The 13,647-nt window shown below is 49.5% G+C and overlaps 6 protein-coding genes across 6 annotated transcripts; 2 read left to right on the top strand and 4 right to left on the bottom strand.

Moving 5' to 3' along the window:
* Positions 1-1,043: 1,043 nt before the first annotated feature.
* Positions 1,044-2,759, top strand: TrAFT101_008760 (uncharacterized protein; the record flags this gene model as incomplete). The annotated part of the gene is made up of 1 exon (XM_024906471.2): positions 1,044-2,759. The coding sequence occupies one exon, from the start codon at positions 1,044-1,046 to the stop codon at positions 2,757-2,759; it is 1,716 nt and encodes a 571-aa protein (XP_024761816.2).
* A 502-nt stretch (positions 2,760-3,261) lies between these two features.
* PRP45 (mRNA splicing protein) lies at positions 3,262-5,335 on the bottom strand. The gene is made up of 2 exons (XM_024899856.2): positions 3,717-5,335; positions 3,262-3,643 (listed from the first exon to the last, which is right to left on the bottom strand). The coding sequence occupies exons 1-2, from the start codon at positions 5,322-5,324 to the stop codon at positions 3,476-3,478; spliced, it is 1,776 nt and encodes a 591-aa protein (XP_024761817.2). The 5' UTR covers positions 5,325-5,335; the 3' UTR covers positions 3,262-3,475.
* Positions 5,336-5,502: 167 nt separating this feature from the next.
* On the bottom strand, positions 5,503-6,703 carry TrAFT101_008758 (uncharacterized protein). Its single transcript, XM_024901830.2, has 3 exons — positions 6,515-6,703; positions 6,229-6,417; positions 5,503-6,163 (listed from the first exon to the last, which is right to left on the bottom strand). Exons 1-3 carry the CDS (start codon positions 6,665-6,667, stop codon positions 5,870-5,872), a joined length of 636 nt encoding a protein of 211 aa, XP_024761818.1. The 5' UTR covers positions 6,668-6,703; the 3' UTR covers positions 5,503-5,869.
* Positions 6,704-7,077: 374 nt separating this feature from the next.
* On the top strand, positions 7,078-9,806 carry TrAFT101_008757 (uncharacterized protein). The gene is made up of 5 exons (XM_024903713.2): positions 7,078-7,362; positions 7,431-7,436; positions 7,504-8,448; positions 8,506-9,113; positions 9,172-9,806. Exons 1-5 carry the CDS (start codon positions 7,288-7,290, stop codon positions 9,365-9,367), a joined length of 1,830 nt encoding a protein of 609 aa, XP_024761819.1. The 5' UTR covers positions 7,078-7,287; the 3' UTR covers positions 9,368-9,806.
* Positions 9,634-11,388, bottom strand: TrAFT101_008756 (uncharacterized protein). The gene has a single exon (XM_024902448.2). It carries the CDS (start codon positions 10,987-10,989, stop codon positions 9,748-9,750), a length of 1,242 nt encoding a protein of 413 aa, XP_024761820.2. The 5' UTR covers positions 10,990-11,388; the 3' UTR covers positions 9,634-9,747.
* Positions 11,389-11,603: 215 nt separating this feature from the next.
* Positions 11,604-13,520, bottom strand: TrAFT101_008755 (uncharacterized protein). The gene has a single exon (XM_024907918.2). It carries the CDS (start codon positions 13,034-13,036, stop codon positions 11,753-11,755), a length of 1,284 nt encoding a protein of 427 aa, XP_024761821.1. The 5' UTR covers positions 13,037-13,520; the 3' UTR covers positions 11,604-11,752.
* Positions 13,521-13,647: the final 127 nt, after the last annotated feature.

Here is a 13,647-nt window from a genome sequence, read left to right as displayed (position 1 = left end):
GCTGTGTACTAGTAGGTAAGTAGGTGCATAGAGTAAACCGAGTGCATTTTGAAAAATACATATCTACTTTATTTACCTACTATGTACTATCCAGTTACACTTCTAGTGTCTGAGCTCTGCATTATTACCTTGGTAGTACTTAAGCCATCCCAGCTCCACTCATATCCAACAATTGCAGGATGATAACAAGGAAGACTCAACAAAAATACCACGATGCAATACAATACCACAATCATGGCAGTACCTCATATACGAGTGCGTATAATACTAAGAGGATCTGATACTGTTGGTATGCGGTAATCTTCCCTACGTCTCGCTGTATCTATAGTTATATTGATCAGCTCATTGTCATTGGTTATAACCCATTGATACCAGCTATACACAAGTATCTAGTCATCTTAGGAAATTAGTCTCCCGAAAATCTGCTTCGCCTGCTTCCTCAGACAGAGCTACAGTCGTAACCATGTCATATAGTCTCCTATTTTCTTAGCGAGAAACTCTATGATCACCTCTTACTTAGAACTGCTTTCAAAAATATCCCTAGTGGAAGCATATTCAGCCGGCTCAAGCTATGCCTTTGTTCCAAGTCGCTCGTTAATACCTCCAACACGATAGTAACCTGGCTTATCATAGTATGCTGTATGGCGCCAACGAACTTCACGATACAATACATAAATCAGCTATACACAGTCATTACTAAACCCCAGCGGATATAGAAAAAAGGCAGTGAACTCGCAAACAATCAATACAAAGCTCTTGAACTATGTGCACCGCGGCGTCGCTAACACTCCCCACATACCTCGTCGCCATGAGATTCGTATTTTTTTTTAACTTATGTGTATCTGTCGAATTGCGGGCCCTATTATTTTTTTGATATATCTGTTGGGAACTGATGGCATGCCCTTATCTATTAACTTTGGCCGCAGAGCTTTCTATCCAAGTATTTAAGCACTTTTGACCATCTAATATCCCTATGTTAATACTCTTGGCAAGATACCACACAACACTCAAGATTCAGGTGTCTAGCTCTGCAGAAGATATACATGATGAAGGCATTCGTAACTCATCTTCTGGTCCTCATAGGCTTGATCCGTTCCAGCCTTGCACAGGGAGACGAAAGCCCAACAGTCAAACTCCCTGGTTCTCTGGTCCACGGCATATTCGCTAATGGAGTCGATTCCTTCTATGGCATGCCTTATGCCGAATCTCCAGCTGGCCTTAACCGCCTCAAAAGGCCCGTGAAAAGAACAAAGCCTTTGGGAGATTTTGATGCCACCACAATCCCACCAGCATGCCCCCAGGGCCATTTCGAAGCAGTTGATTCTGATGAATTATGGCGCAAGAGGTCTCTCAACGCCGACAGCACTCTAGCAAAATGGCACGCAGCCCATCCCGTACATACTTCAGAGGACTGCTTAACCATCACAGTCCAGCGTCCAGCAGGAACCAAGGCGGGGGACAGCTTGCCAGTTCTGTTCATGCTCACTGGCTTCAGCTTCGTCATAGGAACGCCGTATAGGTATAATGCTACCGATTTCATCAAGTTCAGTGCTGAGATCGAGCTGCCATTCATCCTTGTAACTGCCAACTACCGAACCGGGCCTTGGGGCTTCCTGCCTGGCCAGCAGGTCATGAAGAACGGATCTACTAATCTGGGTCTGCGTGATCAGCGAATGAGTATGGAGTGGGCATCAGATAACATCGCAGCTTTTGGCGGTGATCCGGATGAAATCACTCTCTGGGGACACGCATCTGGTGGTGTCTCGGTCCTCGATCATCTCGTGATCAATGGAGGCAACGCAACATATAACGACAGGAAACTCTTCCGCGGTGCTATCATGAGCTCTGGAAGCCTCATGCCCGCAGAGCATATCGATTCGGAAAAGTGCAATAAATTATATACTAAAATCGTGAAGGCCATCGGCTGCGAGCGGAAAAGGGACACCCTGCAATGCTTGCGTGAGATACCATATTCCGACTTTGAGAGGGCGACCAGTTCCATCCCCGGGGCTCTCAGCGCAGAAGCCTTGAGGTTGGTGTACGTTCCTCGACCTGATAACGATTTGATACGATACAGCCCAGAGGTGCTTCTCAATGATAATATGTTTGCCGCAGTGCCCATGATCTTAGGCAATCAGGAAGACGAGGGCACGATATTTACCCAGAAGCAAACATCAGTTAATGATACAAAGCCACTCAGCCAGTATCTTCGCACACAATACTTTGGCAACGCAACCAAACGCAACATGGAAGATTTCCTCAAAAAATACCACAAGAAGCCTTTTGAGGGTAGCCCTTACCGCACTGGAGACGACTTTGAGAGTTGGGCTGGCAAGAAGCGCTTATCGTCTGTCATCGGCGACGTCTTCTTCACTCTTTCTCGGCGTGTTGCAATGGAATTTATTGCCTTGTCTCAGCCTCTCCTCCCTATATGGGGATACCATGCGGCGTACGACTACAGGAACGGCGACTCTAGTGCCTACGGCACTGCTCATGGCTCATTCGAAGCTATGATTTTTGGCACAGACGAGTATATCGCTTCGTATACAACTAGGACTGCAAGATGGTATTTAATTAATTTCGTGTACCACTTGGATCCGAACAAGAAACATACCGAGCTTGTGGCCTGGCCCAAGTGGACGCCTGATGAGCCACGGATGCTGATATTCAACAAGACGAACAATGCTAATATGCTGGATGTGCATCGGAAGGGGAACTCCAAGTTCATGAAAAAAAACATAGAGAAGTTCCGAATCTAGAGAATGGAAGTTGATAATATAGGTGAGAATTAATTTGATGAGTATGTAATCAGAGAGAAGAGGAGATAAAGAGATGAGGAGGATGTCTTCTTATTTTTTTTTTTTTTTTTTGAGTTAGTTATAGTAGATCGGCAGTATACTACGGAGTTGTTTCTATGATTACACAAAAAGATTTTTATCATTTCACGGCTATAAATAATTCTTTCTTCCAATACGTTACATTATTCAGTACAACTTCATCTTGGTATACTTACCCTAAAGCACTCGTTATCAACGCCCTGTAATAACTCTCTCTATTACCTCGCAATAAAATATCCTGGCTTCATTCCAAAGATAGCGCCTATTGTTCAAGAAAGGGGGAGTGGAGGAAAATTGAAACTTATATCGGTGGCATTCTCGGTGTTGATGATGGCGGTGGCTTTACCGAGGAAAGTATTGATATCAACGCTTCGCGCTCTTCTTATGTCACAGTTTAAAACATACTGCTATAGATCAAGTGATTGTTTTCTTCTAATTTTACTTGCTATATAGGTGCATGTATAGTGATCTCCATATTACCTAAGAACGTCACACAGAAATCGTGCCCTCCAAGAGTGACCTTCAAAAAACTGAAGCAATATTTGCGATATCGCCCTCTTTTCATTAGTATTGGACATATTAATGCATCTCATGCACCTCTAAAAGATACTTCTTAAAAAAATTAATACATGTACGCTTTAATCATCATCATCGTCCTCAACGCGAGGCTTCTTTGCCTTCCTATCTTCATCTTGCAGCCCATACCCTCTCTTGGAAGATGAGTTTTGATCTACCTCGGACAAAAACTTGTCCACGTTGAATGGATCTGCCGCATCCTTCTCGAATTGTACGGGTCCTTCTCGTGCCTATTGTATTCACTCGGTTAGAAACGGTTACAAGATCGGTATCAGCAAAATGATATAGGGTGTGAAAACTGACTTCTGCCTCACTGGCCCCCTTAAAAGTACCCTTGCCCAAAGCTTCACCAAAACGGCTTGATTTTTGAATCTTGGCCATTTCTCTATCTCCAGCTTCTGCATCTTCATCGTCCAAGTTTGCTCGGGGTCGGTAGATGCTGTTAATCGCGTCCTGAGCAGCAAAGAGGGGCTTGTCGTAGGGGTTATCCTCGTTGAATCCGCTATCAAATCCGCTGGACTGGTTAAATAACCGCGAGTCGTACATGGTTTCTTTGGATTGTGAGGGCTTCGCTATGCCGAGAGCAATTTTTTCTGATATATCTCGATTCTGCTCGCGGGCCATGACTTGGATGCGTCGCTCCGCGCCCATCCGAGTCTGTCGTAGCTTTCGCTCGTCCTCTTTCCGTTTCTCTCTTCGTGCCCTCTCTCGAGCCCGAACCTCCGAATCTTCGCTATCAGAGCCCCTTGAATCTGATCCGCTGTAGCTTGACCGTGACCGTGATCGTGATCTTGATTCTGAGTCCCGTGAGTCCCGTGAATCCCGCGAGTCTCTGGAGTCTCTTCTTCCGCGTCGTCCAGCTGTAGCTCGATCTTCTCGGGCCTTTTGCGCCAGGGATCGCAAGTTTTGCTCCTTCTGAGCCTTCTCCTTTTCTGCTAGCCTCTGCTGCATCAGAGCTCGTTGCTGGACTTCATCTCGGGCATGGCGCTCTGCCATTTTGATGGCCTCGGCAAACTGTGCATGTTTGTCATTAATGCTGATATCCTGCAACCCTCGTCCGTCCGCAGCAAGACGTTTGTCCAAGGGCACAGTAAAGCCCTTGGGATTCTTCCAATTTGACACCGGAGGCGGGATTCTCCACATCTCCTGATCTTCTGCCGTAAGCTTTCGTGGGGGAGAGTGCATGACTGGAGGAGGCGGCGATGGAGGACCACGAGGAATTTTCTTGTGTTTGAACTTCGGAGGCTCCATGGGATCTCGCTGCCGCTCCACAATCTTCATGATACGATCTTGCTTCTTCGAGTTGTCTCCCATCTGATTTGCCGGGCTGTATCGTACAAAAGTCGGGTCTTTCCGCTGTCCAATGTTGAGGTTCTTCGGCTTCTGCGCTGCCACTGCTCCGCTGACGAGGGCTGCCAACGCGTTCTTGGTTCGCTCGGTCGTCGCCGCTACAGATTCCTTGTCTGGACGCGATAAATCAATCTCTCCAGCATCGGCTCGCTGCCTCAGCGGGATGAGGTCTTTGAAAGATGTGTGAATGATCCGTCCCTCGCCATGTCCCTGCCTGGCAATCGCGTCGTATTTGACTTTGCCTTCAGCATCGACCTGCAGCGCCAAGGCATTGCTCGTTGTCGCACCCTTCTTGCCCATGTCCAGCGGATACTGGGCAATAGGGATTTCTGGAAACGCACCGCCATCACCGAAATCCTCCTGTGAGCGCGGTCGCCATCCTGCCCGCTGGCCGTATGCTGGAGGGCCACTTCGCTTCAGGACGATTTGCGTCTCGTCAAGCTGGCCAGGCCCGACGATCCGAGGGCCACGCTGCTGAGTCCGGGATGGCGCCTCTTCATCTTCCCCGGTGTATTTCGGCTTGGGGAGCGACGCTTGTAGCGATGCGGCCATGGACGCCATATTTGCCGTCGCGTGAGGTGATGTTGAAAGACTGGCTGCGAGTTGCGATGGGTTTGGGTCAAGAAATTCCACAGTATGGCGGTGCAGATGTGGCTGGGCTAGCATCAAGCAAAAGCGGTGGATCCTTGTAATGTGGCTTAAGCTGAAAGCTGGATACACTCTCGGAATAACGATCCCCCCCACCATGGCAATAGGTGCTACATTGATATGTCGTCGACTAGGTACAGCAAGCAATCACCAAATAGATACTCGTATTTATTAGGATGTGTATAATTATTTTCTGTTTTAAAAATGGCGTCTCCTTATTTTCATTAGTATTTCATGAGAATCCAATGACGCCCTTCATCGGCCATTCTCGGTCTACAAAACACGCTTATTGTCGTGATCTTTTTTGGCCACGCTGGCCTACCTAAGCACCCATCCCTGCGCATAGAAACGCCAGCATGCAGCATCCCACCCCGTGTCAACCAGCAGCCTATTGCTTGGTCTATCTTTCCATAAAGATAGATGTAGACGTAAAGAAAAAACACATTTTGGCAGTTTGCTTAAACGTAACCCTTGCGAGCACCCTGGAAGAAGAATCTGACAACAAACACCTGCAGCGCACCCATACAGACAATAAGAGCAATCTGGATCATGCTAAAGTTGACAATGCGCTTCTCCGTGCTCGTGACAGTGCTGAAGTTGCGGTTCTCACGTGTTCTAAAGTATTTTTGGTTTCGGGAAATAGTGGAAAGCTGGCCGGAGATCTTGAAGATGGACTCCTCCAAGACGGAAGTCTGCTCTGGTGATGAGCCCTGTTTGGAGGGCAGCTGGGCGGTTCGGGACTCGTTTTCGACCTAGGAGGGGAAGGATGATTAGCTCGGGTGCCATCTTCGTAAAGTATGTCGCTGCTACTACTAACAGCAATCTCGAAGTCGACGAATTTCTCGGAAAATGTGCTCATCTCGTTGTCGAAGCAGAACGAGTAGTCTCCAATCAGCTGCGCAGTGAAGACGAAGTCGCCCTGCCGCTCTTTTTCGCCTTGCAGGATGACCTTTCCACCGGGACCCTCGACGAGGTAGTCGACATCAAACGAACCACCCGATTGAACCTATATCGCCCACTACGGTCAGAATATTTGCGTCGAACATGGTTTGCATCGATGACAGTGCAGCAATTGCAACGCAGCGGGATTGGCGCCAACTAACAGCAAAATAGAAGGCGACCTTCTCGTTCTCGTTCTTCGTGGTCGCGTAGAAGCAAGCCTTTTCGTTGGCGGACAGCTTGTAGGTCAATGCCGTAGCAGCAACGTTTGTGGCCATAATGGCCATCAGGCCGGCTATCAGCGTCGGGAATCTCATCGTGTCGTGTTGCTGGTCGACGTTGTCGAGTTGCTTGTCAGGGAGGCTTGAATGGGACACATTGGCGCAAGCCTACTCTACACCAACACCGCAGCTGTCCCACGCACCAGCCACTCCAGCCACAGCTGCCAGGGGGCAATCACCGCACTGAGACGCATCTTTCGGAGCGGAATTTTGCACCGCCGACCCCTGATCCTCGCGCACCCGCACTAGAGGCGCTGCATTGATGCCTACAGGTACCTATGGTCTATGGTGTTGGTGCCGCAGCGTAGGATCGCCTGCAATAACGGGTACTGCGCCTTAGCAGCGTTTTGGAAATTGGCGGCACCACTCTTAGCCACAGGCTGAGACACCGCTATATCATTGGCGTGCACCCACACTTGGTTTGTTATTCTCACCCAATTGGTGACGTCGATTCTACATCTCGCTCTTCAGCTGATTTCTACTCCTTCAAAATTTCCATCGTCATGAGGTAATGGGAATACATCCTGCCTTTTCCCCTGCTTCGTTGCTCCGATTCGCATCTCCTCAACCCCTCTCTGATTGCTGCTTAAGAGTGGCCTGCTCCTCTTAGTGACCCGTCTGACATTGCGGGGAGCTGAGCCGGCGTCGTGCTCAAGATGGCCATCCAAAGAGCTGTCGCCAATGCGTCTTCGGTCGCAATAAGGATAGGAGCCATTGCCTTTTTCCGTGCTGTATGTGATGCCTCTGATTTGTGCCTGGATGCATGCAATATTTGACCCGAAGCTGACGCCCTGCATAGTTTCCTGTAAGTATGCCGATGCTCGTGAGGTGACCGTGAAAGTAAGTAAACACGCCAGCCTAACCATGCTTAGGCTCATCTGCCGTCAATTATCTTCGCCCTGTTCGCCATATACATCCCATCCTTCTTAACGAGCTGGTTTTCCTCACCTGACCTTGAAGTTGTGGATGATCGAGTTGATGTCACTATCAGAGAAACTGTAGTCGATGACGATGACGATGAGGAGATTGTCGCCGAGGAGGTTGATGTGAAAGAGACCATTTCTTTTGCCGGAAGAGATATTCCAGCATGGAAAATCATCTTTTATGGTGCTCCTAGCTCGAAGCGACCCTTCAGTTCTCTGTTGAGCTTTCTCATTAACCTGGTGTTTGTTGGTCTTACAGCCGACGCTCTATACCGTGCCAGGTGGTATTACCCAGCTGATGACCTATCTTTTGTGCGAATTGGATATGTCTCTCATAATGAGGCCAATTTCCTTATTCGGGAACCTGACCAGACCAAGATGCCCGTCACTTTCCAGATCCGACACTACAACGGTCTCATTTGGCAGTCTGTTGGCAGCGTAAAATCAACCACCAATGAGACCGATTTCACCGGCGCTCTTACGATTCCACTCCTGAGCTATGCAGAGCAGCAAAAGTATGAATGGAGGACCTCGAACAACCACACAGGTGAACTGACGGCTGCACCCAAGCCTGGCAAGATGCCGGTTCAAAATGGAGGCAAATATACGTTTTTGTCTACTTCGTGCATCTTACCTCGTTTCCCCTACTCACCCTTTGATCACCCCCTGGCAATTCCGGGGCTACGGAATCTCGCCAAGAGGCTGCCTGAACTGGGTGCTCAGTTCATGCTGTTCTTAGGCGATTTCATTTACGTGGATGTTCCCGAGCGCTTTGGAAAATCGGTTGAGGAGTATCGCATGCAGTATCGTCAAGTCTATGCCTCTCCGGAATGGGCCACTGTTGGTCAAAACTTGAGCTGGATCCATGTCCTAGACGATCATGAGATTGCAAATGTAAGTTGCTGTCACTTGTGTGCTGCGATTTTTTGGCATCAGACTGACATCAATAAGGACTGGGATGCAAACACTACTGGTGTTTACAGAAATGCCGTAGACCCCTGGCACATATACCAAGCTCAGATCAACCCTCCGCCCGCTGTGGCTGCAGGCACGAAGAGTGAGCGCCGCCCTGGCGCTACCTGGTTTGAGTTCGTGCAGGGTCCTGTGAGCTTCTTTATGCTCGACACTCGCAGCTACCGATCTAGCAACAAGCTACCGTTTAATGAGGCGGAGAAGACGATGCTTGGTGCTGACCAGTTGGCTGACTTTTTGGCTTGGCTCAAACGCCCAGAACCCCAGGGCGTTAGGTGGAAGTTTGTCGCATCATCTATTCCATTTACCAAGAACTGGCCTGTGAATGTGAAGGATACCTGGGGCGGATTCTTGGTCGAACGAAAGAAGATTCTTGAAGCCATGTGGGACGTTTCTGCTCGAGGAGTCGGAGTCGTGGTCCTGTCTGGTGATAGACACGAATTCGCGGCGACCAAGTTCCCGCCCCCACCCGAATCTGACTGGCCAGAGGAGGCTACTGTCTACGAGTTCTCTACTAGTCCGCTCAATCAGTTTGCTTCCCCTATTCCTTCATATAAGCAAGTGGACAATGAGGATGTTCTCATTCAGTAAGTTTGCCATATTATGACTCATGTCGCTGGAGAAGAAGCCTAACAATGCCTATAGATATCATCACTCTGGCATGTCCAAGTTTGGCGCCTTTACTATAGAAGAAGACGAGGGCGATAGCAAGCTTCTCTACCGTCTGTTCATCAGTGGTGAGGAGAAATGGAACACAACCATCACTGCGCCGCCTCTCCCCGCTGAAGAGGAGAAAAAGGCTTCCTCGGGCTCTTTCTGGGATCGGCTTAAGAATTGGTAAGCCTTCATTGTAATGGAAAGACGAGACACTTTGGAGTTTGTTTGGCGTCTGCCTTTGGGAATCTGCTTGTCCTTTGGCTGGGGCGTTCCTCTAAACCTATATATGTATGTTGAGGCACATATGATGACAAGTGTGTACGGATGGTTATTCGCTGAATATGGTTTGGGATGCAATAGGGCCATTTGAGATATCTGGGGGTGACGTTACTCTCACACAGATGGCAATTTTTATGATGGGTGTATTGCTTTTCTATCAGGTTTTATGTATGGGAACAAAGCGTCTAAAATTTGTCGCTCAAAATATGCTGCGCTATTTCATCTTATATAGTTCTGTTTAAACAATGTCTATCTACATGCTCTTGATTCTCTTAGCTCGTTCTTTTACGCCTTATTTCTCGACACCACCTCTTGGAACCAGTCGAAGATGACTTGATTTTGAAGCACAGCCGCTCCAATAGAACAGTGCTCTCCAGCTCCATCTTCCGTGGCGAATAAATGGTACGTCGCCACCTCTCCAACGGCTTCCGCGACGCCCTTTGCCTGCCCAGGCATTAAATCGTCATTCTCTGCATCAGCCACGAAAAATGGCATTTTAATATTGTGGATGGCATCACCGAGTTTGAAGTCGAGGCACCTGGTTGCCCATTCAAACGGCGACTTTGTGTTAAACGCCCACATGCCATGCTCCACGCCCCAGTGAAGAGGAGTAGGCGCCCCTGGAGATGCCAAGGTCTGTGCCATGGCTTGGTCAACGGCTTCTTTATTGCCTGATTTGAACAGAGCCGCCATCTCTGGAGGAAACTTGCTGTGAATTGTGGCTCCGAAGTCGCTGGCCCCGTCGACGGCCATGACAGCAGCTAGGCGAGGCTCAAAGGCCGCAGCACGAGCAGCGAGATATCCACCCAGCGAGTATCCCCAAAGGCCAATGGCGTTGGGATCGATGTCGTCTCTTGCAAGCGCATAGTCGACCACGGGGGACACGACTCGCTCCCAGTCGTGGATGAAGCCGGCGTTTTGCTCGCGGCGGACGGTGGGCTGGCCAGGTCCTTCGAAAGTAATCACATTGATGCCCCTGGTGAGCGCAGCCTCGGCGCCAACGTGATAAAGCTCCTCCTGAGAACCGTCATAGCCGCTGCACATGAGAATGACTGGGCGGCGACCGGGAAGTCCACAGCCGTAGAAGATGGCCGGCACGTCAAACCCCTGGGCCTTGAGCGTGACCCTCTGGCCGGGCACTGGGAGAAGGACAAGGGCTTTGTCGAAGGCGGCCCTGTGTTTCTCCCAGACAGAGTTTATGCGCGAGTCCTCCCAGTTGCCATGGAGGTAGAATTCTGCGCTGCGGAGGTACGTTGCCTCCCTGAAGTAGGCGTTCCTCGCAGAGACGGGATACTTGTTCACATCGATCCCTTCGGCCTGTGCGTGCACGCGAGCAGCAAGGCCGTTGAAAGCAGCGTAGAAGCTTTCGAAGTCGCCCGGCGTAATCTTGGCGGCAGCGGTGAGGACCTCGCTCACGTCGGCGCCTTGGTAGGGCGCGAGGGAGATGGCGCGGAGGATTTCGAAGTGGAAGCTTGAGTCGGGGCTTAGTTGAAGCATTGCTAGAATGTGGTTTCCTTGCGCAGACATTGCTTCTTTTTGTATTTCTCTTGCTCTTTGTTCTCGTTGCCTGAGGGGATGAGAGATATGTGCTGAGTTCAACACGGGATTATTCGAAATGAATGAGTAAGAGGAGAAGAGGTTGGTGATGTGTAATTGGTAACTTGAGTAGGGTATTTGAATTGATTCCTATGATATTCTTGTCCCCTCAGGATCAAGAGTCCAGCCTTTATATACTTCTGACGAGACTCATCTTGCCCGGCACTTACACGGGCAGTGCGGACGTCGAAGCCCGAGGCACGCGAATATCTCGAGACTTCTCGCATCCAAAGCGAAAGCGAAGATTAGCGCATCATGATTTCCACCAGATATCACAGCGAGGCTCATACGTAGTTTACCACCTCTTTAGAACGCACCGCGCTTCAGTCAGCAAATGGTGTTATGATGGCGCTACTGCTAGCAGAGCGAAAGCGAGCTGCATGGAGTCGCATTGAGCTGCAGGCTTGGCCGGAGCGGCTAAGCCCCATTCGGAAGAACGAGAACGAACTATCGATCTGTATGAGTTGAAAGCGAGAACGAAGCTGCAAGCAAAAGCGCATTGTGGATAAAGCGATGGATATTATGTGTGATGAATATTTTGCGAGGGGGTAATTCTGAGCAGGAGATTTTGCGCTATTACTATTCAATTTTACTACTGCTGCTGCTACCGTGTACTAATGATTTCATTCTAAACATGTGCTGGCTGGATGAGAGAAACATTCCACTCCGCCCTCTTTGATACTCAGATGCCTCGTTATAGCGGCATGATGGTTCCAGCTTCTACCACTCGCAATGGCCACTCTACCATCTTCAGCCACTTGGCTGGCAGACTCTCGGCAATGGCCTGCACCTCCAGCGTCCCCACGTCGCCAACCCACCACGTCGTCTCAATGACGAGAATTGCAAAGTAGTATGCCATAATCACTATAGCTCGCGGACGAGCCTCCTGCATAAGGTCGAGAAACTTCTTCTTCACAGCCATGGGGAAAATGACCATTCTCCTCCTTGCATCGTTGACGTTGAACCTGTCACTGTTGGGATTCAACAACTGCAGAACCCCTCCGAGGTAGCTGAGTGTCGTCGCATACGCGTCCTGGATCTCTGCATCCCACGGCTCATACGCTTCGTCTTCGGCATCCCGCTCCAGGATATGTTCTAGGCCTTGTCGTTGGCTCTCGCCGAATCTTTCCTCAGCATCGTATATGATTGGCGAGCTCGTCACCATGCGCGCCGCGATTGATTCCGGATGAGCCACAATGATGTCCCAGGCTTTAGTGAAGAGGGCTTGCGTCGTCCCCGTTGTCAATATCCACTCAAGAGGAGGAGTATATGGCGAACGATTTCGGAATCGCAGCATGGCAAACGTACAGGCGCGCAATAAGTGCGTTGTAAGGAACACGCTTTCGAAATTCAACTCGCTGAGCTCGGCGATATCCTTTGTATGTTCGTGAACAGCGATTGCCAAGTATCGCCTATGAACATCGAGCCCATCAAAAGTGTCATCTAATTTGCATATGCACGAATGGATGGCTGCGAGAGCGTAAATGGAATATAACAGGGCTTCTGAGTCTAAGGCTAGCTTGGGTATCGTGTTGGCGAAGACTGAACGAGTTATGTCATCAATAGGCAAGGAGGGACCGGTCTCAGTGAGATATAGATGCATCAATCTTGCCTCGAGAAGTCGCCGTTGTTTTGATTCCGGGGCGTCTTCATCCACCATGTCCACCATGTCCACCGATGACAGAGGAGACTGTTTGTCAGAGCCGCTCTCAGAAGTTCTGGCTTCACTGGTCAGGGGCCGAGATGAAGATGCTGGAGACGATTCTCTGCTCTTTCCATGCCGTGGAAGTGGAAGTCGATCATATATACACTGTGCTCTATGGCGCTCACAGTGGTGGCATGTTGGCTTTGCCTCGTTACATTTTACGCGACGCATGCGACATCGCTGGCAACCGAATCGCGATTTCTTGTGGTTGAGTTTCGGTGCCCGGTAGTTGCTGTCGGTAGGGCTGGAGTTTAGGGAATATTGGCCAAACATGTTCGCGTGATTATAGTCCGCCAAGTAACTACGCTTTTTCTTATCGGTCGTGATGTTTTTAGAAAGCAAAGAGAGGAGCAATTCGACAGGACAGGCGTGGAACGATAGAGTTCAGCTTGTTGGCTCTCCCACCAGAGATTTGGCCGGCCACCGTGCCAACTTTGTCGAGTGAAATGAGAGATAAAAAATGCAGCGGATACGATGCGATACGTGATGGAACACTCAGTGAAGCTCTGCTCTCTCAATGACGCTCTTAGTGAAAGCGCGCAGTGCTGCCAAGCTCGATGGAGATCCGCTGAATTGCACCGCACCGGCCTTTGCCCCGCAAAAAAGCCGACCCCGAATCGGGCTTTACAAGTAGAACCCAGAAGTGTAATAAATGGAGAAAGACGAATGGCAACTGCAATAAGTTGTCAATAATTGAGTGCGTTCACCGGGACATGTGAAGAGCTTCCCGTTGTCATCTAGATATGGCTTTCCTTTAAAACGCTGGTGCGGTCGTACGTCACAAAAGAAGGAATCACTTGACGCGACACCACAAGCTGCGACGCCGCAGGAGGGACAGAGTACGTACCTCTGCTTACTGAAAGCTCCCTAGCGGGGCACTTTCA

Source organism: Trichoderma asperellum, chromosome 5 (assembly GCF_020647865.1).
Source record: "Trichoderma asperellum chromosome 5, complete sequence".
NCBI classification, from domain to species: domain Eukaryota; kingdom Fungi; phylum Ascomycota; class Sordariomycetes; order Hypocreales; family Hypocreaceae; genus Trichoderma; species Trichoderma asperellum.
The sequence above is the reverse complement of the archived record's forward strand: the minus strand, read 5'-3'. Positions and strand labels throughout refer to the sequence as shown.

What these genes read in the sequence shown, in the direction of transcription:
- PRP45 (XM_024899856.2), bottom strand. Translation starts at nt 5,324, where the DNA reads ATGGCGTCCATGGCCGCATCGCTACAAGCGTCGCTCCCCAAGCCGAAA. An exon ending in AGGGGGCCAGTGAGGCAGAA is followed by an intron (nt 3,644 to 3,716) that starts GTCAGTTTTCAC and finishes TGAATACAATAG; the next exon opens with GCACGAGAAGGACCCGTACA.
- TrAFT101_008758 (XM_024901830.2), bottom strand. Translation starts at nt 6,667, where the DNA reads ATGAGATTCCCGACGCTGATAGCCGGCCTGATGGCCATTATGGCCACA. An exon ending in AGGTCGCCTTCTATTTTGCT is followed by an intron (nt 6,418 to 6,514) that starts GTTAGTTGGCGC and finishes TGGGCGATATAG; the next exon opens with GTTCAATCGGGTGGTTCGTT. An exon ending in TCGTCGACTTCGAGATTGCT is followed by an intron (nt 6,164 to 6,228) that starts GTTAGTAGTAGC and finishes TTCCCCTCCTAG; the next exon opens with GTCGAAAACGAGTCCCGAAC.
- TrAFT101_008757 (XM_024903713.2), top strand. Translation starts at nt 7,288, where the DNA reads ATGGCCATCCAAAGAGCTGTCGCCAATGCGTCTTCGGTCGCAATAAGG. An exon ending in ACGATCATGAGATTGCAAAT is followed by an intron (nt 8,449 to 8,505) that starts GTAAGTTGCTGT and finishes GACATCAATAAG; the next exon opens with GACTGGGATGCAAACACTAC. An exon ending in AATGAGGATGTTCTCATTCA is followed by an intron (nt 9,114 to 9,171) that starts GTAAGTTTGCCA and finishes CAATGCCTATAG; the next exon opens with ATATCATCACTCTGGCATGT.
- TrAFT101_008756 (XM_024902448.2), bottom strand. Translation starts at nt 10,989, where the DNA reads ATGTCTGCGCAAGGAAACCACATTCTAGCAATGCTTCAACTAAGCCCC.
- TrAFT101_008755 (XM_024907918.2), bottom strand. Translation starts at nt 13,036, where the DNA reads ATGTTTGGCCAATATTCCCTAAACTCCAGCCCTACCGACAGCAACTAC.